The sequence below is a fragment of the Condylura cristata genome, unplaced genomic scaffold (assembly GCF_000260355.1).
Source record: "Condylura cristata isolate star-nosed mole 26May11 unplaced genomic scaffold, ConCri1.0 scaffold00011, whole genome shotgun sequence".
NCBI classification, from domain to species: domain Eukaryota; kingdom Metazoa; phylum Chordata; class Mammalia; order Eulipotyphla; family Talpidae; genus Condylura; species Condylura cristata.
The window spans coordinates 26025323-26052087 of record NW_004567112.1 but is presented as its reverse complement, the minus strand read 5'-3'; the positions used below and the strand labels follow the sequence as shown (position 1 = coordinate 26052087).

General features: G+C 53.0%; 1 protein-coding gene across 4 annotated transcripts; it reads right to left on the bottom strand.

Annotated features, from left to right (window-relative positions):
- Positions 1-393: 393 nt before the first annotated feature.
- OGDHL (oxoglutarate dehydrogenase-like) lies at positions 394-26009 on the bottom strand. Of its 4 annotated transcripts, XM_012723788.1 has the most exons (24): positions 25896-26009; positions 23632-23709; positions 21945-22149; positions 19612-19764; positions 15911-16013; positions 15440-15555; positions 15142-15296; positions 14221-14367; positions 13752-13842; positions 11113-11292; positions 10737-10865; positions 10056-10235; positions 9583-9735; positions 8953-9055; positions 8313-8441; positions 7371-7521; positions 6277-6404; positions 5244-5422; positions 3637-3708; positions 3417-3542; positions 3264-3336; positions 1873-2036; positions 1579-1733; positions 1008-1131 (listed from the first exon to the last, which is right to left on the bottom strand). In XM_012723788.1, the coding sequence occupies exons 3-24, from the start codon at positions 22146-22148 to the stop codon at positions 1008-1010; spliced, it is 3015 nt and encodes a 1004-aa protein (XP_012579242.1). In that variant the 5' UTR covers position 22149; positions 23632-23709; positions 25896-26009. The 4 variants fall into 4 exon arrangements, with proteins under 4 accessions (XP_004680714.2, XP_012579242.1, XP_012579243.1 ...); XM_012723789.1 differs by lacking the exon at positions 23632-23709; XM_004680657.2 differs by lacking the exons at positions 23632-23709; positions 25896-26009 and having other exon boundaries at positions 394-1131; positions 21945-22148.
- Between the last annotated feature and the right edge of the window lie 756 nt (positions 26010-26765).

The following is a 26765-nucleotide window of genomic DNA, read 5'->3' as shown; positions in this document are numbered from 1 at the left end:
GTGATGCGCTCATCAGAAGGATGCAGGCTCACCCTTCCCAGTCCTCCTGTGGGAACAATTCTTCCTCAAACACCACCTCTGCCAGGAGCCTGGCCTCTCACAGCCTCTGCACTGACCTTGATGGGAACTCATAATGCAAGCAGACACATTGCTGAATGAATAGAGCCAGCACAGATGCACCCCAGGCCCCAGGGTCTCGCACAGAGGAAGTGCTCTGAGAGAGTCAGTGGCTCAATGCAAAACAACAAAAGGCTAAGGGTGGCAAAGGAAAACTTGTCCAGGGGAGCAAGATATTTCACCCTTATGTGCTTCTGCTTTCTTTTCTCCCCATTCTCTATCCTCTCTAAACCATTCTTCCCCCAATTTGACAACAGTGAATGAAAGCAGAAAATATCTCATAAGCATTTTTTATTTCTCTGTTATTTGGTTTTCTACTTTGGTACACATGAGCTGTGGCTGTATGTCACGCAGAGCCGACATATCTCATCATGACACGCCCCATAAAACAGAGCACATATAAATCACCTGGCATGGCTCTGCTCCGCCTGGTTGTTATTGCTGAAATCTCTATTCTAAAAGCACACACGAGAATATTCCTTGAATCTACAGATGAGCAAGGACAGGTTGAGTGGCAGCCAGATCCGCAAGTGGGGGAGAGACCTGCTCCAGGATCGCTGTCTGCACACACACAAATGACACACATGGAGAAATCACACAATTCCAGCAAGTCCGAGCCAGCTGGGGAAACACTCCAGAAGCACATCCCATCCATCCAACCCCTCTGGCTTGCTCAGCCCCCACATCCTGAAGTGAGCATGAAGCCCAGAGTGGCAGGATCCGCAAGCCTGCAGTACCTACTCTTTGGCCTCACTTGCTACATCAGGATGCTTTATCCTGGGGCCCCACAGCCCCTATCCTAGGCCGGAGAACTGCCCCTCCCCCAGCAAGCTTCCTATGTTCCCCCAGAAAACCTTCAGCAAGATACAGGCCGCTAGCCTTGCTCAGCTCTAAAATGTCTTGCCCTCAAAGGCTTGGAGATTGAAAGCAGTATCCAGAAACTTCTTCAGAGACACCAGGTGAGTGTTCTTATTTCCCGTGGCTGGTGCAGCTGCTGGGTCACGTCCAACATACCTGGGGGAGGAGAGACAGCTAAAGGGAGGACTGGGCCTTGCCTACCCCATCCCAGGACTGTATCAGATCTAAACTTTATCATCATCCTGTCACAGAGATGAGGAGGTTGAGGCTCCAACGGCTAGGACTGACCTATGACCAAAGGAAGATCTGAGATGTGCAGGAGGGTGTCCAGTACAGCTCTAGTTGTAGAACAGAAACAAAGGTTTACTCTCTGTAAGTACTAACTAGGGTCTCTGATGAGGCAACTTACCTCTCACTGGTGGCCACAGAAGCCGCAGGGCTATGGAGCCCAATCCCTTGGCTTTCAGAGAAGGGCAGAGGCCAGCTCTGAGGCACATGGCAAAGGGCGTGGGCAGTCAAGTTGGATCTCAGGTCCCTAGAGTCCTTCAGACTCTACCACCTGCCAGAGGTGGGGGGTAGGTGGCAGGCACCCCAGTCTCATACCATATGGGCCGCACCCGGCTCAGGATGGTCATGAAGCGCGGGCTGATGTAGTCATAGTATCCCATGTTCTTGTGCTCCTCCTGACACCACACCAGCTCCGCCTCTGAGTACTTCTCTGCCTCTTGCTTGATCAGGTCAAAGGGGAACGGAGAGATCTGGAGTAGGCCGGAGAAAGGGGAACACACGGGGGTACCGTAGCCAGCCCCTGGCCCAGCCTGGCGCTCTGCCTAGAGTCCGGAGACTGGCAATTTGACCATGCCCATCACTTTGGTCAGGCTCGGGGCGCCAGCATACCTGCTCTAGACGTGTGATGGCCACCTGGGCCTCCAGGCCCTGGCTGCTGCGCTCCTTCACCAGGTCATAATACACCTTCCCCGTGCAAAAGATGAGCCGCCGCACCTGTCCAGGTGACCGTGCTGCAGCCCCATCCTCAGGAATCACGCGCTGGAAGCTGGTCCCTGGGGACCGACAGGGCGTGGCAGGGGCATCAGCTCCCTGAGGGACCACAGTAACTTGGGAAGCAGGCCCACATCCCAGCTCTCCCTGACCACTGACACTAGCCACAGGCTTAGATCTCTGACTGCAGAGCAATGGAGCAGGGAACAGATAACACCCTGGGAGAGGGAGGGAAGCAAGGGCAGAGTCCTGAGAACACAACCTCTAAGTTGACGGGAAGGAGGCATATGAGTGGGAGAGTCCCTAGAGGGGACAGAGGTGATGTCTCCTCTCCATCGCTAGCATCACTGTCTGTCCCAAACCTGTTCCCTGTCGAGCTGTGCCCACCTCCTGCACACACTCTAGCCACCCAACCACCAACATGGAAGGCGAGCAGGTATCTTGGAGGCCAGTGCACATCCCTCCCTCCCTCGGCCTGCAGCAGAACCCCCATCTTCATGTCCCTCACCCTGGCTCCCAGGCCAGCACATGGAAGACCTCCGAGAAAGTTACTGTGGTGCCACTGCATCCCAGGTGGGGACACTGGCAGAGAGTGGAGAAGTCAGTCTGATGGACCCAGCCCCAGTGACAGAGCTCTGAGGGCAGACTCCATCTCACACTGCGGGATGCCCAAGGCACACAGGTGAAAAACTAACACCTGTGCACGCTGCTGCTCCTCCCTCCTCACCCCCGCAACTGTTTACGAGCTAGTGCTGCTCCGCCAACCTTGGGGCTCCCCTCCCTGCACCTCCTTTGGGTCCCACGCTGCAGCCATCCACCCACCAAACTGGGTCCCGTCTCAATCTCCACTCCCCGCCTTTGTCCTAATGCATCTCTCTCTCCCAATTCCCAGGGAAATGGGGCTCAGAGAGCCTGGAGTGGGGGGACCGGGTTCGGTTCCCAGGGCCAGTAATATTTGTTTGGTCATAAATGAAAACAGTGACTGCTACTCAGTGCCCTGAAAATAGTGTCGTCCTGCCACTAAGTATCCTGCACAGCCAGGCTCTCCGCTGGGTGGCTGGGGTCACTAGCTTATGCTCCTGGGTTGGTGCTCAGCCTGAGTGGCCAGCAGCTGGTCATTGCTCCCACCTCCTAACCCTGCCACCGTGAGGGCCACACTGGGAGCTGCTGTGGGATCGGTGGATTGCAGAGGTGAGCATGGAAGAGCCATGAGGGACACATGAGCCACCAGGCCCCACACTGGCCACCTCCACAAGTGAGCTGCTCTTGACAAGCCCCGGGGCACATACCGGACACCATCTGGTCAAAGCTGGACTTGGCCTCTGGGTGCCTCAGCAGAGATTTGGGTGTGAAGATGATTAGCTGGAAGGGAAACACATGCCTAGCTCCCAGCTGTCCCCACATTTGTCACTGTTCGGGTGACAGCCAGGGCGGGCACTTACTGGCTTGCGGAAGGGCAGCAGGATCTGCCGGCGCAGCACGTGGAAGTAGCTGGCCGGCGTGGAGCAGTTGACCACGATCCAGTTACAGTCATAAAGCTGGCTCACCTCGAAGTCCTGAGTGAATGCCTGTGGGGACAGGGTGTGGCCGGGAGGTGGCCGCCTGTGACGCCCACACCCTGGTGGGTGCTTCCCTGTCCCAGGGGCCGCGGGCAGCACTCACAGGGTAGGCGTCCGAATCATCATTGCTCATCTGCAGGAACCTCTCAGGCCGGGCTGAGGAGTGCTCTGGGCCCTGCAAGCAATCGGCAGATGTCACGCTGGCCCTCAGTACAAAAGGAGGGCCAGGGGGTCCTGTCACAAAGGACGGACACTGGCCTTTCAAGGGCCTGGGATCGGGGAGTGTGCATGGCTTCTCAAAAGCGGTTCCCCCACTCTGGAGCCTGAACCATGGGGAAGAACTGGGAATGTGGGACAAGAGGAAGGAGGACTCCCTCAGGGGAGGGTTTGGCCAGAACCAGGGATGTGAACTATGAACTGTGGGGCAGGAGGAGAGGGCAAAAATGCCAGGCAGTGGTGTTTCTTCTCTAGAATGTTCTGACCTATAGCCTTGGCTGCTCCTGAGTGCTCTCCAGACCCCACACAAGTAATTCACTAATCTCAAAAGCAGCCCCATGACAAAGACACTTTACAAATGAAGGTGAAAGGCAGGTATTTAAAAGCAACCCACAGTCACTTAGCCAGCACGGCGGCTCTGAACCCCAGTAGGCTGGGCTGACTCCTACTCCCACCCTCACAGGCACGGCTGCTCCACCCCACAACAGCAGCACCAGACCCCCACACTGGCCTCCAACTAGCTCCTTGTGGGCAGCGGTGGGTGACCTGTTCTACAGTTACCACCTGCCCTTCCATTAACAAGGACACCCAAGGGGGCAGAGCCACAGGAACCATGTGGGTGTCCAACCCTCCTCATCCAGCCCGGCTCAAGTATTACCTGGTGAGAAGTGAGCCACCTGTTTAGCTGACAACCTTGGGCAGGGCAGACCCCTTCCCTCCTCATGAGACTGACAGCTCAGCCCAGCTGTGGGGAGGCCGCAGCATCAGACACGACGTTAAGTCCCAGCTGAACAGCAAGTTCTAACTGCAAAAGCCTTGGCAGTGGGAACAAGAGTGCTCCTTGCCCAGGAGGCTGGTCTGAGCTAAGGGATCTCCACTGAGCTAAGGGATTTCCACAGGGATCTCCACTGCCTGAGCCTCCAGGGCATGGAAGGCCTCCCCCAGGTCACACAGCCAGCGGGCAGACAAGCCTGCCCTGGCCCCTGCAGTTCACACAGCCTCATCCATCCTCCACCTGCTCAGGCTGCACATTCCCCTGGTGGCAACTCATGATACTCTGCTTCTCCTCTGCCCTCCTTCCATGGGTGACTGAACAGGCTAGTCACACAGGACGGGGCAGAGGTGAGGGAATGCTGCACAACATATGTTTAAACCCAGCTACTGGCTGTGTGACCTTGGGCAAGCCACCCCACCTCGCTAAGGCCTAGTTTCCTCTTTGGGGAAGTGGGAACAGGACCCACTCCATTAAGCTATTTAAAGTATGGAAGAGTTCAAACACACAGAAGTTTTTCTACAGCTCACAGCAAGCTCTCTCACTAGCTACACCTAGCTAGAGAGAGCAGGACCATCTTCAGTAGCCCATGCACAGGCCCGGGAAGGCCCTACCCTGAGTACACACATGAGTTCCAGGGGCCGGCAAGCAGTCAAAGGCCCACCCACACTGCCCCAGTCTGCCGTAGCCCACCAGTCCCCAGCCACCACCGTGGCCCTCACCATGCCCTCCATGCCATGCGGCAACAGCAGCACGATGCCATTGTGCCGCACCCACTTGGCCTGGCCGGTGCTGATGAACTGGTCGATGATGCACTGGGCTGTGTTGTGGAAGTCACCAAACTGAGCCTCCCAGAGGACCAGGGCATTGGGGCTGGCCATGGCATAGCCCAGCTCAAAGCCTAAAGAGAAGACACCGGATCAAACTGGCTACACCAAGTCACACCCTTACTCACACAGCCCTCCCTTACTCTCCCTCCCTGCTCCCACCCATCCTTCCCGGAAGGGCCCCAAAGGCCGGGATCTCCCTTCCTGGGAGCTGACAACATGCCCTGAGATGCCACTGCTGCCCTGACTGGAGTATGGCCAGCTTCAGCCAAGTCTAAATCTACCCTGGGAGGAGCAGGAGCCCTCTGCCAAGAGAAGCCACCAAAACCGTGCAGGGCGTAGGATTAGCCCCAGAAGCAACTCCCCTGAGCAGGTGGCTGTTCTCTGGGGGGTTCTTCTGGGATCAGAGGTAGTGAGGGAGGAGGAGGGTCAGTATAAGGTGTAACCAAGGAAGAAAGAATAGAGGGGCTGCAGTCTAGGAGGCCCAGAGGGGGGGAGGGGACCTTGAGGCAGGCCTGCGGTACAGTGCAGAGGTGAGACAGGGGTCAGGCACGTGGTGGGGGCCAGCCAGATTTAGAGTCAGTCAGTGACCATGTACCATGATGGAATCTATCGGGTTGTCTGCCTGGGTGCCCACTGGGATTCTCGCGCACAGAGCCCCACCCAGACAAGCAGGGCCTCCAACTGGCCAGATGGACAGGACTTTGGATCTTCAGGGACAGCCTGACCATCTCTCAGGGCAATTAAAGGATCCATGTCCTCCCCGAAGGCCTCTGAGCCTCTCCAGCCCCTCTCAGGTTCTGACCCCGGCTCCTCAGCTCCAGACCATGACCAAAGGGACAAAGACAGAACTCCCTGGGTGCAAGCTCTTTTCTGACCCCCCAGGCATCCCAGGGCCCAGCTGACCGGAAGGAGACTTATGACCCACCCAGGACTCCATACTCCGAGAGGGAGCTGTTACACACGGTGTAGGGGGCCTGGTCAGGCCAAAGGTGGTTCATGGGGACACACGTCCTACGGTCAACTTCCTGATCATGGAGAACGTGGTGCCGGTGGCTGGAGAGAGACAGACAGGAAAAGGATGGGCAGAAGCAGACTGGCATCTGCTCACCCACAGCAGGTGAGCTGGGGAGTGGGAGGTGGGCAGGTATTCGTCACTGTGCCAGGAAGCCTGAGAGGCTCCTATAGGATGGTAACACCGAAGAGGCCCGGACAGCCAGAGATATCTGGCCCCTCCTCCAGGTATCCTCCAATGGTGGCCGCACTGAGTACACAGACCCGAGAGACTCAGCTCTCTGGGCTGGGTGGAGCCTGAGATCCTCAGAGGCCATGCCCCTGAGGCAGCTCTAACCACCCTGCCAGTCCTTTACCACCTCCCTGTTCTCCCCAGCTTCACAGGAGGCAGGAACTACTGTGCATTAGTGGGGGCCACTGGCTGAACCCCAGCCTGGTAAGGACAGACAGGCAGCTCAAGGTGCAGTGGAGGGAGTGGGGCCAGGAGTGATGAGTGAGCAGGATGTGAAAAAGATGACCTAGCATTCTGGAAGCCATACCACCATGACCCACTACGCAACCCCAGTAACTAACTGTGGCTACAGAGCTTCTGGAACCCCAAGCCAACAAGTGGAAAGTCCTCTGTGAACTCAAAAGCTCAATGGCAAACACACTAGGTGAGGACTAGTATGACAGCAGTTCACAAAAGAAAAGAAAATGACCTTGAGGACACAGGTGACCACAAGCCCTGATATCGATCAACAGTTTGGGCCACACAGTCATTTCTGTCTGGGAGTCCAAGAGGCTTGGGCAAGGGGCGGGGACCAGAAATGCCACCCTTGGGCCAATGAGACAAAGACCCGCCCTGGCCTCTCTGGACAGGTCTGAGAGAGGAAGATGGCCTGTTTCACTCCAGCGCTCCTGGGGTGACTGGGAAACCCCCATCCACAGCTGAGCTCTCCACTCCCCTGTGGGCTCCATGGGCACAGGCTAATGCTAGTGGGGCCTAGGCCTGAGCCCCCAGCTCACCTGAATGTGCCCCTCTCCACATCCTGCCCGCTCAGCCGCACATGGATGCCCTCCTTGAGCAGGGAGCCGAAGGCCATGTATTCTGCCAGTGCCCAGTCCACCATCCGATTCTTGGTCATGTCTGCACGACCCCGCAGGATGCGAGAGAGGCCTGTAGGAGAAAGGGGCAGCCTGAAGGATGCCGAGAATAGCCACCCTGCCCAGGACAGCGGCAGCACCAGCGCTCTGGAAGTATGGCCTCCATGCGCCACCCTGGCAGGCCACAGGACAGCCAGCACTGGGCAGCTCTCCTTTGGCAACCACTGCAGCCACAACAGTGGACAGCCTGAGCTTGCCATCCCCTCAGCATGGCTTTCCGCAGGGAAAGGGAGCACAAGGTAATTTCTCACAGCCCCTCAGGGAAGCACTGGTTTTGTCTGCTGTCCAGATGAGGAGTCAGGCACTAAAGAGGGAAGTCACTCACTCACCACCATACAATTCTTAAGGTGCTTGGACTGGCCAGACACAGGCCCACGTTGGGTTCCTTTTGGTGCCCTCACAGAGTAGGGGTGCCCCAAGAACATGGGTATCTGAGCACCTCATCATGAGAACTCCTTGAAACCCCTAAGACTGGTCAGAGGGTGCTGAAGCACCCCACTGCCGGCCTGGGGCAGCACTCCCGCCCCTCCACAGGAAGCCCTTGCTTCCTGCTCTCCTTCAGCCTGGCCCGGGCACACCTCTGGCCAAGGCACTGGGAAGATTCAAGGTGCTCAACCTAAGCCTGGTCACTGGCACCCCAATGCCTGCCCTGAAAGGAGCTGTCATCACAGACATCTCAGGGGTACGAACGAAGCACTGACAGTCGACCCAGCACCAACCAGGCGGGGACAGAGGCCTATGGCCCCAGGGCCATCTCCCAGGACAATGTCAGGGCTGAGACCATGGCCCGCACAGCAACCTCACCTGTGTGGATCTTAAAGTCCTCCAGGGGCACAGAGCTGGCCATGGTGCCGATGTGCATCAGCATGTCCTCAGGAATGCCCGTGGCTGGGCACGTCATGCTCTTGGGCTCCCCGTCCACGTTGAAGAAACCTGAGAGGGCGGAGTCGCTGCACTTTTGGATGGTGGCGAGATCTTAGCACCCCTGTTCAGCCTGCCTCCTAGTGGCACGGGGGCCTATCCCTCCCGTGGTCACCTCCCCAGTGTTCAAACCCTGTACCCATTCTTGGGACCTGGGGCAGCTGAGAGTCCCCGCTGCAGAGCCCGCACCTACCCAACATCCTTCCCTGGACCCAGTGGCACAGACCTCTAGCCCCACCCCCAGGAGGCCTTGGAGCACCCCTCAGGGCTCTCCCCACTTTGCTTTCCAGCTGCCCTGGGTCACCCTCCCTTCCAGAGAGCATGTATGTTAAGGGCAACACCATCTCCTTTCTCCCCCAGCCCAGCCCACTTGCAGTATCAGCCCGACAACCTCATGGGTCTCGGGGACAGAGCTTGTAGCCTCTGCACTGGGACGTGACCACCCTCACGCAGGGCCACCTAGTTATGGTCCCAAGTGAGCCAAGTGAGACAAATTATTGTTAGCCAAATGATGTTTGCTTACCAGGCCATGGGGAATCCAGCCAGTGCTTTATATGCAGGATCTTTTTATCCTTCGATCTTCCATAAGCCTCCTCACAGATCCGATCGTATTTGGCAATTTCTTCCTAAAATAAAATGAGGTGTAGATTGAGCCAGAGATGTCTGGGGAAGCCAGGGGCCTGCTGGGCCCCTCACCAAGTGCTAGAATTCTCTGTTAATGTCTGCAAGGACCTCACAGTCAGAGGTCAAAGTTCAACTTCAAGTGGATCCTGAATATATCCCAAAACCTGATAAGCTTGCTGTGTACTCAGCAAAGGACTTGGGGAAGCCCTTGAAAGACTTCATTTTTGTTCTCAGAGGCCCCTTTGATGGGAAGAACAGTACATTCATAAATAACTTTGGGGACAAAATTGGCTCAGGGCCACCTCCTACAGGAAGCCTTCTTAGCTTCCACTTGAAGGTGGGCTCTCCTTGCATGGCAGCATTCACTATGTTCCAGCAGACTGTAAATGTGTTCTTGCTTCTCTTTCCTTCTTGAACACTGGGGGCTATCAGTGACAAGGACCATACTGGCTATGTCTTCAAAGTGGCCATCAGCAACTACGCTCTAGGCCTGGGTTACTCCAATAACCCATGAGGCCTGTCTACCCACCTCAAACTCCTGCAGGGTGACAGTGCCCTCAGCGATGAGCTTGTCTGCGTACTTTTTCAGCACAGGCACCTGTCTGTGGATCTGCTTGTACATGAGCGGCTGCGTGAACATGGGCTCGTCCATCTCATTGTGGCCACGCCGGCGATAACAGACCTGCAGAGACAGCAAACGTAGGGAGGTTCAGTCTCTGCCCTCAAGCAGAGGCATCTGGGATACTCACTGCGCAATTGGGGCACACCCAGCAAGGCACATGCTTTAAGGGCCCTAAAAGTCCCTACTGCCATCTATCACCGAATGCCCACCACAAGCGCAGATTGCTTTTGCACAGATTATACGTGGTGGCTCTAAATCTTCCATCTTAATATGCTGTGACAACCCAGCCCAGACTAAAAGATGCTGCAGATCTGGCCCTATTCTGCAAGGCAGAGGCAATCCACGAACTCCCCACCTAGACCTTGGCATCTCAGACCCACCAGGTCTACCACAACATCTTTATTGAAGGTGTTCCTCCACTCGGCCGCCACACTGCACACATATATCACAGCCTCTGGGTCATCTGCATTCACGTGGAAGATGGGTGCGTTGACCACACGGGCCACATCAGTGGGGTATGGCGAGGAGCGGGCCATTCGGGGGTCGGTGGTGAAGCCAATCTGTAGAAGCAAGAGGAACTGGCAGGCTCTCTGTTTACTTAGAGCTACAACAAAGAGGGTGCCTGCCTGGGAGACCAGCAAATCAAGGAGTTGGGTGATGGGAGGAGGATCTTTTTCTTAAGGTGCCCCAGGAGTGCCCAGGGAACATGAAGGGGTAATGGTGAACGCCCCCCAAATTAGACACATGGTAGCTGCCACAGACATGGCAGTGACATCAGAAGGATTGAACACGCGCTTATTTTTTTGTAATCACTTTTATACAGTGGGAGTAAGGAGTATAGGCCTAGCTAAATCCCAGTCCCGCAAGTTATTAGCATCACAGTCCTGAGCAAATTACTTAAATTCCAAAGGCTCAGACCAGGAAACCAAGGTTGGGGAGACCAGCCATCATGCCTGAAGTTACATGCTGGGAAGCAGCAGAGTAGGAGATTAGAACCAGAGCCAGCTCACTCTTCCCCCAAAGAGCTGCCATGACTTCAGGGCTGGCGAGGCTGACCTCACCTGGTTATTGACGACAACATGCACTGTCCCATTGGTGGTGTAAGAGGGCAGGTCGCTCAGGTGGAAGGTCTCATAGACCACGCCCTGCCCAGCAAAGGCAGCATCTCCATGGACCAGGATGGACATGACCTGAGGGCAGGATGTGAGCCAGGAGGAGCGCTGTGCCCAGCCTGACTCTCTGAGATCAGCCTCAGCGCCCACCCCTCAAATCCCACCCCTCAGACACCGTATCTTGATACTCCCTATAAAAATCCACCCTTCAGGACCCAACTCCCAGTATCCACCCCACAGAGATCCCCCCCCCTCGGGAGCCAGTTCTCAGAGCCCAACCTCCATGCCAAGCCCTCAGAAGCCGGCAGGGCCTGGCGGAGCTTACCTTCTTGCCCTGGGCATCCCCACGGTAGAACTGCTCTGCCTTTGTCTTCCCCTGGACCACGGGGTCCACGGCTTCCAGGTGGGAGGGGTTGGCTACGAGTGACAGAGTGATGTTCCTGTTCGTGACTCGGTTGATCCTCTCATGGTACATGCCGAGGTGATATTTGACATCTCCAGAGCCCTGGTTGAGGTTGAAGTGGGTTGTGAAGAGCCTCTCCCCTCCCGTGCAAACTGAGTACACAGACTCGCAAACCCAGCACAGAGCTGAAACCTTCCCGGGGCTCCGCTCCCTGGGAAGGCTGTGCTGTCCCTGACACACCCTCCCCCCACCCCCACTCCCCTGCTCCCCAAGCACACTGCCCCTCCTTGCCTTGCAGGATGACCTGCTAAAGGCAGGCAGGCTCCCTGGAGTCTTGGTCCAGAGGCCAGAAGGGCACTTCCTCCCAGAAACCCTGACGGCCTCCCATCTCAGTATTAGTGATTAGTGCCTGCCGAGGGGCGCAGGGCAAGGGCCAGTAGGAAGGGGGCCGCAGCCGCAGTGAAAGCACAGAAATGAAGGAAGGCTCAGAGGGTCATCAAAACCACTGGCCAGGCCTCTGGGCAAACACTGGAACTGGACTGCTACCCTACTCCTTCACCTAGGCAACTAAAAAGTGTGCACATGACAGATGAAGCCATAGTGCCAGAGGAAAATGTATTTTATGATCCTGGAATAGGGAAAGCCTTTAAAGCAACGTGCTAACCTCAGAAGTCAGGAAAGATAAGACAGTTAAAATCTAATAAATTTGTCATGGAGGAAGCAAACTCCTGCACAGTGTTTGCAGAGGCAAAGCTCAAGTTGGGAAAGATGTGATGACTGCTGGCAGCTGGCTAATTCCCTCAATATATAAAGCACTTTCACAAATCACCAAGATAAATCTCAAACAACCCATGGAAAAATGAGCAAAAGCCATGAAAAGAAAAGAAACACATGGTCTGAAAATATGTGAAGGGATACTCACTGAAATCCACAACAAAGAATCACGGTAAAATACATTCATTTTGCATACATCATATTTGTGGAGATGGAAAGAATTGGCAGATTAAGGGAAAATGTGGCACCTGGGACCGTGGCACCCACCACGGAGGACAAACTGGTGTCTGCAAGTTCTCTGGAAGGTAATTCAGGCCGTGCCTCTTGGGTCCAGTCATTGCATCACTCAGATACCCCGACTCGCACGCACACTGCAGATGCTCATTCCAGCAAGCCAGTATCCTCCCTCAGCAGCCAGCAAAACCCAAAGGGACTTGTGTGGCTCTGAGGAGATCAGGGGGCTCCCATGTGCCCCCCTCAGAGCCTCAGAGTGACAACCCATTAACGAAAACATGAAGGTGCAACAGCTCCCTGGCTCTTCTACAAACAAGACTGTTTGGACAAATATGTGTGTTGACAACTTCATGGAACTTTCTGGAAACACATATCTTACTACAAATAACTAGGCCAGAAGGAGGCCTCCAGGGGGTAAGAGGGGGGTCCTGTGATGGAAATGAACTCTCACTGCGTAAACTTTAAAAATAAATGCTCATGTTTCTTTCTCAATGTTGGAAAAAAACTAAATTTTTTTTTAAGTATCCTTTGGCCAGGTTTAACAGTTTACACATATTATCCCTTAAAACCTTCCTGGGTGTATGCGTTTTGATTTCCTGTTCCTTAACAAAGTAAACTGAGGCTCTGAGGGGTTAAGAAGTCTGGGTAAAATAAACAAGATGGTGGAAAACTTCTGGGCTGGGAGCCAGCAGAATGGATTCTAGTCCTGCTCTGGTCTAATATGCCGGATGACCTTAGAGTGGGCATTCAATGTGATCCACTTTATCATCTGTGCTGGTATTGGGACCTCACCCTGCTACCAGATAGACACACACACAGACACAGACACACACACACACACACACACACACACACACACGTATGCACCAGAGGACAGAATAAGATGGTGCTGAGGTGAAAGGCTCTGATCTCCTCAGAGCCACACGAGTCCCTTTGGGTTTTGCTGGCTGCTGAGGGTAGAGAGAAGGGAGTGACAGGCTTGCTTTTGATGGGCCAGAAAAGCCACCAAAAGGGGAGATGGGCAGCCTTGGGAGTCAGAGCCCAGAGAGGAGGCTGTCCGGGCTGAGGGCTGAGAATCGGCAAAGCCACGGGTTGTGAGACATGCAGGGGGCATGAGCCAGGGAGTGGGCATGAGCAGAAAAATGCTTCACCCATGGGCACAGGAAGCTGTCCTGACCTCCCCAAATGAATAAGGAGGCCCTTCCAGACTGGTGGGTGGGAATGTGGGAACAGAGGCACAGCCTTGGGAACTGAAATGAAGATTCAGGGGTGCTTCCCTGCACCCCTCTGAGCTTAAATCTCTTTAAACAAGGAGGAAACAAGGCTTTTGGCCCAGATTTAACCAAAGACTCTTCCCATTATCAGAGACCAGGGCACTCGCCCCCAAATACTTCAGCATCCTTGCCAAATATCTTCAGCCCCTCTCCTGCTCTTCCGCATGTATACCTATCTCAAGGTCTATATGTCTGCAGGTTCCTGTCCCAGGCCCTCCCCAATCTACCTCCCAAATGCCAAGCTATCCAGGGGCTCTGGAAACCTAGGCCAGCACCCACCTCATCCGCCGCTTCCAATTTGGGGTCAAATTGGCAGAAGATCTGCTCCAGGTCCTTGCGGATCACGTTGGCCAGCACATTCAGCCTACCCCTGGGGCCAGAGGGAGCTGGGTTCTCAACTGGCAAAGAGGCCACCTCCACCCATCAGGACCGTCCATCAGGCTGCCTGCCTACTGGAACCTATCAGGAGCAGCATGGGAGCTGAGAGCCCTCCCCGCCAGGTGGAGCCCAAGGGCGGCCGGGCCCTCTCCTACTGTCCCAATCCACAAGGCATGTGAGTGGGCCTGGCCAGCCAGTATCCCCTGGGCAGACACTCATATGCAGAGAGCTGCCCAACCTCAGGCAGGGCCCATTCATTCCCTTCCAAAAGATGAGCCCAATCCCTGCTCTGATTTTCTTGTCTTTCCTTTCTCCTCAATCTATGTGCTGGAGAATGCACCAGACTGCAAAAGGGCAGGAAAGAACCCACCTGTGTGGCATCCCCAGAATGACGTTCTCAATCCCCATCTCACTGGATTTGTCAATGATGGTCTTGAGGGCAGGAATCATGACCTCACAGCCTTCCAAGCCAAAGCGTTTCTCTGAGGACCACTTTCGGGCCAGGAAGTCTTCAAACCTGCTTGGGGAGAGGGAAGTGAAAGGGTGGAGAGGCTGAGCCTCAGGGGGATGTTCATGACAGCTCGAAGCTGGCTGCCCAGGATGCAGGAAGCTGCAGTCATCTCCCTCGGCACCGTCTAGGAACTGCTATAGACACCATGCTTCCACCAGGGAGAAGCACGGGCGGGGAGGAGGCCGGGGGTCCTCCCAGCTTAGCCAGAGGCCCCTCCTGACCCCATCTCTCAGTTACCCCCTAGCTCCTTAACAGGTGCTCCAAAGAGCTCTCTCCTGTTCCCAGCCACTGCCCTCTGGCAGGCAAGGGCATGGCACAGGGCTCTGCCACCACACTCATGTTCAACCCAAATTCCAGTCCAGCCCTCACTGCTCAGAGGGGCCCAGGCATTGAGTCAGGGGCTTCTCCAGGTCTCCACAGGCATGGGAGGACCCAACTCAAAAATGGTCAATAGGCAGAGCCAGGAAGTTCCCAGCCAGGAGATGCTGCCACACTCACTCCACACGGGGACACCTCGACACCCAAATAGCCCTACAGCTACATGCTACTTCCATGCTGGCTCTCTGCGCCCCGTCCTGTCCTTCCCTCTTGGAGTCCCACACACGCCCACCTGGCTAACTCTGTTGAGCATCTAACCCCAGTGCTCCTCCCTGGGCATCCCTCCCCTGAGCCAGGGCTGTGCCCATCCGGTCCAGTCTTCCCCTGCCAGGCTGCCTCCCGTTTCGTAGCCAGAACCTAGGGCACCTCACACAGCAGTCCTCTCCAGCCTCTCTGCCTGACCTCATGGAGCGCACCAGCCGGGCTAGCAGGGTCCGCTTCTCCTCACTAGAGAACTGCATCACGCCAGGGGTCTCAAACTTCTGCCGGATCCACTGGCATTGCTCCACGTCATTGATGAACATGAACTCCAGGCCGATGTGCTGGCAATATGTGTTCTGGAAGAGCAGGCAGGGATTCCATGAGGAGCCAGAAGAAGGAAAACTACCAGGGCATCTGGAGCAGAACAGGAAGGGCCCTGCCTCCTTCTAGCATGCTCCGGAACTCCATCAAGTGTGTCAGACACATCTGCCATGCTCACCTCCAGGCGCCGAATGATCTCCCGCAGAGAGAGGGTGTGTTCAGAGCCCCCAATGAAGGTGGTTGTGGGTAGCTGGAATTCCTTATCTAAATCAGCCTCCTGCAGGTCATAGAAGGCTGAGCAGGCACATAGCAAAACCAGGGCAGCAGAGAAGAGAGTGGGGTCAGATCCTGGTGAGGCCCAGCAGTATCTACAGACCTCCCAACAGCCCCCCCCCCCCAACCCCAGCACCCTTAGGCCCAACCCCAAGCTCAGAGGCTTTCTCTCTGTAAGGAACAGGAGTCAGAGCTCAACCTGCCAGCATGAATGTGGGCTCAGCCAAGCCTCTCGAGCTTTCTGGGGATGATGCACCAGCTAAGGAGACTGGGTCTACCCCCCTCACAGGGATGCCATGCAGCAGATGGGCAAGGGCAGGAGCAAACCTCCCCAGGACCCACACAGGCACCAGCTGTCTCCGGTACCAACTCTCACCCAATTTATCGATGGTTGTGATTAAGTCTGAAGGCACAAAGGAGTCTAGGTCTGCATCCAGAATGCCCAGGGGATCCAACTGGGCCACATGGTGGCCCCGGATCTAGAAGAATGGAGAAAGGTCAGCGATGGGCTAGGAAAAAGCTGGGCAGAACCTCACCAAGAGTGAGGTTCCGGGCTTTGGACCCTGATTTTCTGCTCCAGAATTTCCAACTTCCACATGTTTCTTATGCTTGATCACAGTGCAGTTGCCTACAAAGTTCCACCCTGGCCACAGAGGTAGCAGGAGCACACATCTGTTTAAAAGCAGGAAAGGGGGCCCTCCCTGGTGGTGCAGCGGGTTAAAGCACAGCACTGAGAATCTAAAGCCGCTTCTGCATGAGTTCGATTCCCGCCTGCCCCGGAGGTGACCACATGGTGTGGCAGACCTCTCCTGACCCACCCGCTGCTCCCCTCAGCAGTGTACTTCATCGATCTGCCTGTTCTGTTCCTCACTCTGTCTCTGGTGAAGCCTCTCACCGCCCCTGAGCCTCAGGCCTGTACCCCAATTCTGTATGCACAAATAAATAAATCTTAAAAAAAAAAAAGCAGAAAAGGACATGTACACAAAGCTATTCATGCCAGTACTGTCACAAAATTCTAGAAACTTCCCAAATGTCCAGCAAAAGAAAATCAATGCAGGGAAGTAGTATAAAGCTATTACAAGGAAAGAGGGAAACCTCTGTTACTGTGAGATAGTCTCCACAAAATGCTGTTAAGCAGGAAAGCAAATCATAGAAACGTATGTCTTATAAATCACTAAATGTATGTATGGTATGCCTACTAATGTAGGTATTTGCATAGACTTGTACATATATTTGTGTACATTTGTAACTAAACATGTAAATATATTTATTTGCACACAAATAAATGTATTAAAGAATGAATTACATAATAAGCAAAACTTAAGAAAAATTTAAGAAAAATGATTAACTATGGAGAAAGAGCAGGATAAGAGCAGGGCTAAAAGTTAGACTTTTAAGACTATATCCTGTTTTGAAGACTTGACTTTGGAATTGTGTAATAAATAATTTTTACCTCTATAAGCAAAATTAAATTTTAAAATGTAAAACAAAATAAAATGAATGAATGCGTTCATTCGGTGGCCTAACTACACAGAGAGGGATTATTCCAACCGATGAACAGCATATTCCCTAAAGACACACAGCAAAGCAGGTGGAGGGCAGAGGCAGCTCATAAACAGATTTTATTACTAGTCAGTTGTGTTAGCATAAGAATTTTATTCTATGACTGATGTATATGGACTGTTAGCAGATGAAATAAGTCCCTACATGGGTGATTTTGAGAACCTCTGTTTTCAGCATGTTTAGTTTGAGAAGGTTAAGGACAAAGCCTAATCCCTGCATCTGAAGTATGTAGAATCCTCAGTATAAAGGCAAGTTTGTTATTTTCTAAAAAAATGTATTTTCTGGTTCTAACTATGGAAAGGACCTAAAAGTCACGACCAAACCAACAGCTAAAGCAGTGGCTGGTTCCAGGGCAGGGCAGAAATGCCCTCAGAGCTTCCCACCGAACAAGCGCAACGGGATGGCTCAGCCACTACTGGGGTTAGGAATAACGACACATTTTGAGCAATATTGAGGATAATAGCTGTGACAGATTGAAACTCATAAAATTTGTTTAATCCCATGCATTCCTATTATGCTGAAAAGAGAAAAGACTTTATTGGCCATCTTTGGAGGATGCTAGGGAACAACCTGTAATTTTAAAAATCAGTCAATACAAGGAAAAATCAACCACTGATCCTGCCTTTCCTAGACAATTTTCATGTAAGGATATTTCAGGTAATAAACAAAAGAAATAAAAGTTGAATTAGAAGATCACTGCTTTTACCACCCTCAATGAATTAATGTGAATTAGTCACCTTAACTGATTTAAAAAAAAAATCAAATCTATATTGGATTCAGCTTCTAGATTTAACTATCAGTTTACAGAAATTATGTGGGGATGTAATCAGCAAAATCCAGACTTGGGAAAATGCCACAGGACACACAGCTTGGTTCCTTCCACAAAAAAGAAACAGACAAAAATGGCAAGAAACACAAAAACAAAGAGGGAGAACCGATAGAGTACAATAGACTTAAGAACCACATCCTAGGGCTTATCACAGGCTGGGGCTTTATTTGCATCCTGATTCAAACAACCAGTAAAAACAAATCCTCAGACGGAGAAACATGGATACCAACTGGATTATCTGATCTTAAGGGTGACCACTATTATTTTTAGGGTGATCAAGCTATCGTGGTATATTTTTTAAAAGAGTCTTTAGCTCTAGAAATATGTGCTGAAATTTTCAATGAATGCAGTAGGATGTCTGGAGCCTGCTCCCAAAAGGGTTAGGAGGGAGGTAACAGCTGAATCCAGGCTGACCCTATACTGATGGTTTATGGGTCACTACACCTTGTATATATATTGGAAAATATCCATAATAATAGGTTTGGGTTTTTTCAGTACTGTGTACCGCTGAGTCAAATCAGAACTCTGACTCCTATCAGGGAGCCTCAGAGGGGCTGTAACACCGTTGGTGGAACTGATATGTCAGGTTTTTACATGCAATACAGAGCACCACATCTGAATCCAGAGACCCCTTTACTCTCCACCATTAAAGACTCTCCATACAGCTTGGTCTCTGAAGTTAAAAAACAAAGAATAGCCGGGAACACTGCTTAAAAGCAGAGCCCCTCAGTCAGCACTATATGTGATCTGGTATTTAATACAGAGTTTTATTCCAAAGTTAATGATGAGAGCACTTCTGTTTCTTTCAGCCGGTCAAGGAAAACACAATTGTAACGATCACTGTTTGCTTGCAAGTAGCCCACAATCCGTGGGTCCTCGGGCCTTGGAAGGACTTCAGCACTGCTCACCTTCTCTCCTCCATCCCAGTACAGTGGGTGAGCAACTGCCACCCCCCTCAGGTGCCTCACTCAGAGGCAAGTTACCATTTCCTAAGGCCCTCCCATCTCTAGTTCCTGCAGTGGCTTGCTGCTCCCTTTTATGGATTCTCTGCCAAAGGCCCAGGGTGCCCTTGGCCTTCCTTCTGCACGTCTGTATGATGAGTTTCTCCTGTGAAACACTTTCTGCCACCGATTCCCAGAGATCCCATCTGTTAACACTAGTTCTAGAGTGAACACAGGGAGAAGTACTCCAATTATTCTCGCTGGGTCGAGACCAAGACTATGCAACGTCATCAGGACTCTGACAGAGCAGAAATCCAGCTTGGGGGCCTAGCAGGGGAGAGCCAAAGTCTGCAGAGCAGAGCAGCAGGTAGGCAGAGAGCTGTTTACTGAGCTGTTCACGCCATAAATTAAGCACCTGCTGTATATCAGTTCCTGTCCTCGTGAAATGTTCAGTCAGGAGGAGAAAACAGACATTAACAAATGTTAATCTACTCCAATTTCATTGGATGTTTATTGAAATTGATTATTAAGTACTTCTTTAGGTACCCAGAGCAGAGTGACACATGAAACAACATTTCAAGTGAAAGACCACAAACAAACCAGAACACAAAATACACCTTGGTCGGAGCAGGAGGAGCTAAGCTCCTGTCTCTGCCATATAGGACTAGGAAGAGAGATCTCTGAGATGGCACAGGAGCTGGCAGCGCCCCCTGCCCTTGCAGCCCGTGCCGCCCCAGCACTCACCTGGTAGGCCCGGATGAGGGACTGCACAGCCAGGTGGTCCTCCACCAGCTTGCTGGTCTTGGTCCGGCTGGAGACTGCCGGCCTGCTCTCAGGGACCACAGAGAGGGGGCATGGCTGAGACTCACTGGCTTTCCGGAAGAAGCTGTCCCAGGACTGGACAGAGGCAGAAGCAAGAAAAAAGCTGGTGAGGGCTGGAAGGTGTGGGCCCAGGCTGAGGAGACCTCGAGAAAAAAGCCCAGGCCGCCCACCCAGAGTCCAGCTCTCTGGATACAGCTTGGTGAGGGTGGAAGTGGGATGGGGATATAAGGTATGGCCCAGGGGCTTCAGGTGTGAGACAGCATCTACTTCAGGGGAAATGTGCCCTCATACGCCACAGGACAGAAGAAGTTTTTGAGGAGGGCCATCTCGCTGGCAGGCCTTCAGCATTTTCAATGTACCCATCTTGTGAACCACCAACTCCGCTGCTGGTAATGTATTCTAGAGCTCTATCTGTATAAGTATGTCTAATGTGTGTACAAGGATGTTCCCTACAGGGTTGTTTGTTAACATGACAACATAAAAACAATCTAAATGGTGATAATAGGAAACTAGTTAAATAAATGATGGCACACTTAGAACCTGGAAGAATATGTAGTCTATAAACAAATAAGGTACAGGGCTCCCTGGTGGCAAAGGGGTTAAGTCTCAGCACTATGAAGCTATCCACAGCCACTGCAGCATGAGTTCGATCCCTAGCCAGGGAGCTGACCCATATGGTGCAGCAGCCCTCTCCTGTCTCACCCGCTGCTTTCCTCAGCAGTGTATTTCAGTAGATTTGCCTATTCTTCTCTCTACTCTGTCTCTGGTGAACTCTCTCACCACCCCCCTCACCTCTAGCCTATACCCCAGCTCTTGCATACATAAATAAAATAAGTTTTTTTTTTTTTTTAAGGAAATAAGGTGCATTTATTATTGTGGATGAGAAATATTGCCAGGACATGTGATGAAGTGAAGGAAGCAGAAGAGGAGGTATGGTTTGTTACTATATATTTTTTAAAGATTTATTTATTTAAGCATACAGAACTGGGGTACAGGCCCCAGGGTGGTGAGAGGATTCACCAGAGACAGAGTGGGGAGCAGAATAGGCATGTCTACTGAAATACACTGCTGAAGGGAGCAGCGGGTGGGCCAGGAGAGGTCTGCTGCGCCATGTGGATCACCTCTGGGGCGGGGGATTGAACTCGCACTGGAGCAGCTGTGGCCAGCTTGCAGTGCTGCTGAGCCACCACCAGGGAGGGCCTGGTTTGTTATTATTGTGGTCAACAAAAAGCAGATATGCATATGCACAAGCACCTCCATGTTCACTAACAGGACACAGGTAAAGGTCTTTCCTCATATAACACAGCAGGGAGCAGGGGGGAGCACAAGCCTGTAGAAAGCAATTCAGTCATGTTCATCAAATTACTTTGAACTAATAGCACCACTTTGGGAAAAATCCCACCAACAATAAGAATATTTGCAAGTAGACAAATGTACCAGGTTATGCATCATTGCCTGGGCATGACAGCCAGCGATCAGAACTGAGCCAGGTGTCTGTCAGTGGGACAGGTGTGGGACACCCACACCACAGGATACTACAAAGTAGGAAAAAAGAACAATGAGGATCCTGATGTTCTGACCAGAAGTGAAAAGAGCCTGGAGCAAAATAATATATGTTCCATTGACTTTTGTGTGGGGTTGGGGGGGAGATTCCAGAGTCTATTTTTTAACCTAAAGATATTCTCTGAAAGGTTATAGAACAATAAATTGGGGAAACTGAGCAGAAAGGGGCTAGCTGGAAGGGGCCTTTCTACTGTGCATGGTTTCACAAGTTTTGGGTTGGGACCACATGAGCCTACTATTTTTCTCTGTAGAGCGTGGGTAAAGGGGAGAGGAAAACAGCTTCCCTTTTCACCTTTTACTCTGCCACCTGATTTTGTGTTAACAGTCAGCAGGTATTTATTTTATCATCTCAAAACACATACAAACATGTATGCCAATTACTGGGTAACAAGGGGCCATCAGGACACAGATGACAAAGGAGGCAGGCAGGGGCAGGTCTCAGACTAGCGGTGGCGGAGCAGAGTATTCTCAAGGCAGACTACTACCCACAGACTGGTTCAGCACCAAGAACACACTGGACTTCCCTTACCCACAAGGCTCTTTCACAAATAGGGCTGAAGCTGTTAAGGGCAAAGAAAGTTGCCCAAGATCACACCATGGCAAACTGCTTGCTTCCACCAGCCTTTTCACACCCAGCCCAGCCCAGCCCAAGCGCATCCCTCCCTCACGGTGGACAGGGTGTGGGTGCTGACCTTGTGGACACTCTGGGGGTTTTCCAACCAGGCGGAGTACATCTCTTCCATGTAACTGGAGCCACCTCCATCTCTGCTGCTTGGGAAGGTGGCTGGTGGCCCAGATGACCTGCCACGCCAGCTGAATGCCCGGACATCACTAGGGACCAGAAGCTTCGCAGCCTGTGCCCCAAGCCGGGAGGGCAGCAGCCTCAACTGACTCATTCTAGACAAAGGCAATGAGGGAAAGGCATAAGCTCCAGGACTAGCACAGAAGGAAGCTCTGGAAGCCATGCTCACTCATCTGACGTTTGTCAGTCCTGCTGGGCAGGTGGCCTGGGCATAGCAGTGAAGAGGTAGGTGAATGGGCCACTCCCAGCCCTCCTGGGTTTGCTGCCCAGCAGGAGATCCCAGTTCAATAAACTCCACACCACAGTATCTCTGAGCCCCAGGCCTGCTCTGCCCAACCCATCCCAGCTTGTGCTCCCTCCCCAGCCCCTTGAGCCTGATGCAGGTACAAGCATGACTCTGTGTCAGGGAGCACCCAGCCTAGAGCCTGAAGCCCACTTACAAGGCCACAGGGCATGTGACCATATTCCCAAGGGGTGAGCTATGCAGCTGGTCACCCTGAAACTCAGACAGAGTAGGTCCTACAGAAGTTGGGTATGCCATGCAAGGTTAGGAGAAGCCAGCAGAGGCTGAGCAAAGGAGTGGAAGAATGAGGATAATGGAGACGTTCCACCATGTAGTATCTCAGGTCAGCACATGACACTGCGGAGAGTTTCTGGTCATTGTGACCTCCTGAGAGACCCAGAGCTCCCCTCAGACCAGGAGATTGATGACACGTGCCTCAGTGGCCCCTCTACAGCAGGGAACAGTGAGACACAGAGGAGGGCCGGGGATGGGGAGTGCCAGTGGGCCGACCAGAAGGCAGACCCACTAGGCCCAGCCCAGCTTAGTCGGAACAGCTCTCCTCATCTGCACCCTGCCCAGAGCTTACACTCAGGACTGATGTCATGCAGGACAGCTAACATCCCAGGGTGGGTCATGCAGGCTGGCCGCCCAGCAAGGCTGACAGAAAGAACCTGGAGTTCTTTCACCTTCACATGTCCCCTGCAATATCCCAGGAATAATGAGCTTTCAGTGCTGTGTACAGGACAGGTGACTCCCTGCAGGACAGGAGTTCTAAGAATCTCCTCAGTGCTGGAGAGCCCCAGGGCTTCTTATTCAGGCAGACTGAGGATTCACAGAACACACTGGGGTCCCCTGGCCCCCCAGACCTCTACCATGTCATCCTACACAGGGTGTCTGTTCCCCCACAATGTGTGCCCCCTCCCTGCCCAATACTGTCCGGACACAGAATAGCTCCCCTTGAATACCTGCCGATACCCTACTCCAAAAGAATTCCAGTCTACGAGTGGGGTGCAGGGCCAGAGCCACCAGAAGCAGGAGGGGTCTGCTCCCCCTTGCACAGCATTGTCCCAGAAAAGGTAACTCTTGGACAACTTCCAGGCCTACTGGGCCTGGCCTTGAGCCAGTGCCCATGAGGCCAGGTGTGCTCAGCCAACAGGGCCCCTTCCCCTCATCAGCTCAACCAAGCCACTGGAACCATGTGGCCAGAGTTGCCATAGGAGGTCAGGCCCCAGGGCTGGACAGGGCACAGCCCTCCCGGCTTGCTGTCTTCCTCCCTCCCACCATCCCAACTCACATGAGGAAAAGTGGGGGTGGAGATGGCTGTCTCCTCAAGCAAGGGAAAGTAGGGTCCTCAAGGCAACCAGCAGCAAGTCTGAACAGAGGAAAATTAAAAATGAAGAATGCATTCCACTGTAGGGGAAGGAGGTAGGATCAGCAGGACCCTTATCTCCAAATGCCCCCACACTTCCTTCTCACGTTAACCTCTGAAGCCTTAGGCTGCACTCCCTGCCAGATCAGTCAGGGATGCCAGGCCCCTCAGCAAGGGCTGCCAGGAGCTGGTTTTCCCTCTCCAACTTCTGGGAGGGGGCTGGAGTCGTGGGCTCTGGGATCAGAGGGCCAGGACACCAACCCTGGCACTGCCTCTGACCACCCCCAAGGCCTGGGCAGATAGAGTGCTTCCCTAGTCCAAATGGCACAGTAGCTACTGGTCTGGGCATCACAAGAATCCAAACAACCTAGGAAGCTTTACTGTCCCCATTCTGTAGCAAATGAAACCAGACACTGAAACCATCCATTGTAGAAATAAAAATAAGAGCACACAATCAATGAACACTTATTGGGGGGTGGTACTGAGCTCATTTAATTCTCAAAACCACTTCATGAGGTGGGCTTAGTCCCACCTTATCAAGAAAAAAACTGAGGCTAAGCTGGTAAATGATGGGGCTCCATGTGGTTCCAGTCAGTGCCCTCCTCAGTAGGGAGTCAATATGTAACCCAGATTTCTCTTAATGGTAATGCATTTTCCAAATGGCTGCACTCAGCCATTTGGAACTTCTCTCTCTGGGGCCTCCACCTTCACAGAGGAATGGGACTGCTCAGAGGGGCAGTGCCAAAGCCTGCTGTGTCCAGCCTGGCCGGGCACAGGAACACTGTGTTTTACAAACACTGACTGGACTGGAGCAGCTGCTGGCACTGCTGTGGCCTTCACCTGACCTAGCAGGAGGGTAGCCAGTTGCCTACCCTACCCCCACCCTAACAGGACCAGAGCACCAGACACAAGGGAGGGCTGGGGACAAAACAGACTCAGAATTTGATGCCAGATCACCAACCTGCCCTGTCAGGTCCTGCCCACTTACGCAGACAAAGGCAACTGTGAAGGGTCAAGTACTCTGCCCTCACCCTAGCCAGGTCAGTCCCCAGTAGACTAACATGAAGCTGCCTGCAGGCAGTTCTCTTTAGTGACAAGGTCAGTACCTCCACTCCCACCCCACCCCAGGACCATAACGACTAGAGACATAAACCCACTAAGTCTCCCCCACACTAGGCTCTGTTTGGGCTGCCAGGTGAGGACTGCTCACCCAGTGCAAAGATCAGTTAACGGAGACACAAGAGCGGACGATTCTCCCCAAGACCTTCAAGTTGGGTAGCAGCAGTCTGAACTCATGCTACTGCCCCACATTCTGAGAAATAGGTGGGCTTTTCTCAAGAATAAACCCCGACTCTAGCTTGCTGAACCCAAGAGAAGATCACAAAGGCAAGAAGCAGGCAGGGAAGGGATGTGCTTATTTCCTGGGCTGCCATGAAAAGCCTGAGCTAAAGCCAGGCCAGGGGATGAGAAAAGTACAAAGGCATTCAGTTCTCAACTGCTGTGGCAGTGTGGGAAATAGTGACAAGGCTTGAGTCCCTGCTGTAGATGGGTCAGAGTGAAGCCCTTGGGGTCCAGTTAATGCCACCTACAACTATCCCTAGGAGTGGGAGGGACTTTCCTGGCTGGTTGGGCCTCACGTCAGTTCTGTGTCTGAGCCTCAGTTTACCCATTTGTGGACAAAGACCGTGGGTTAAAACCATCTACCAAGGCTCTGCTATGACGAGGTGCTAAGCTTTCTAAGCTGCTTAAGTGTTTTGTCAAGTGCAAAACACTGGACACTCCCTTGCCCCTGTCAAGGTTCCCCACTGCCTCAGCGCCTAGCAAGGGCAAGGAGGAGCAGGCCCCTCCCCTGGCCGTTAAAGGCAGGGAGAACTACCAGTTCATTTTGGGCTGGAGAACCCCCGCTGGTGCCCGAAAGCCCACCGTGGGGGCGTAGCTCCTTTACGCGAAAACACTGCACTTCAAGGGTCCAACGTGAGCTGAAGGCTGGGGGTCCCTGGGAGGCTGCGGTCAGCCAAGGGCGGGACCAAGGTCAGGCTCACTCCCCCTTCTCCCTCCTTAGGCAGGACCCGGCTCAGGACTGCGGGTAGTGGGGCCTCCGGGCACTGGAGGTGGGGGGTTTGGGGGAGGGGGAGGCGGCGGGAGAAAGGAGGCGCAGGGACCTGGAGAGGAGGGGCCACCGCGCTCACCGGGCAGGCGGGAATCAGCCGGGCAGCGCGGTCCGGTGGCTGCTGGTCTGGGGGTCGCGCACAGGGGGTGCGCTGCTCGCCGCGCCAAATACCCGAGTCATGTGACTCGGCGGCGCCGCCCGCCACCAGCGAATGCGCGCTCAGACACACCACGCGTCGTGACGTCCCTAGGATGCCCCGCCTCCCCACTCCAGCCCTCCCCTGGTGACTCTGTCCGTGGTGCTGACGGCCCAGGTCTAAGGCTTTTCGGGAGCGAGAGGAACGATCCAGAGAGCGACCTGGTATGGCTCAGACCTGCCAGGCTGCTAAGCACTTGAACTCCAGTGTTCTCGACAGTACGCTAAGAAAAGTGTACTAGAAAATAAGCAGCCATTAATGTGTTTAAGAAGATAGTTTTTGTTTTATCCTTTGCAAAGCAGATGCTATTGAAAGTCCCAGGAATGTTTTAAGAAGACAATGCATATAATTTGCTTATCACAGTGATATAAACTTTATCCATCGATTGCCCCTTAATGCTGTTTTTACCTCCCTGTTGTCACAAACAGTGCTGCTGTTAACTCCCTGCACATTTTCCTCTGAACCTGTTGGAACTTTCTCTGGAATTCATAACCATGACCTAAATTTCTGGGTAATGGGGATAAGTACACTTCACTTGACTCAGTAGTGTCATATTGCTCCTTGATTCTATATTCCCACTAACAGTTCAGAGCTTCACATCCCTGTCAATATTTGGTAGTGTGTCCAACTCTATATAGTTTCTGCCAGAATATCAGGTGCAATGTCATAATATTGTTTTTTTTTTTTTTAAAGATTTATTTATTTGTGCATACAGAACTGGGGTACAGGCCAGAGGCTCAGGGGCGGTGAGAG

Excerpts from the sequence above, each read along its gene's own strand:
- OGDHL (XM_012723788.1), bottom strand. The coding sequence starts at position 22,148 with ATGAGTCAGTTGAGGCTGCTGCCCTCCCGGCTTGGGGCACAGGCTGCG. Across the intron at positions 14,368-15,141 it reads CGGCTGGTGCGCTCCATGAG|GTTTGAAGACTTCCTGGCCC; the intron begins GTCAGGCAGAGA and ends CTCCCCAAGCAG. Across the intron at positions 9,736-10,055 it reads AAGATGTTGTGGTAGACCTG|GTCTGTTATCGCCGGCGTGG; the intron begins GTGGGTCTGAGA and ends CTGTCTCTGCAG.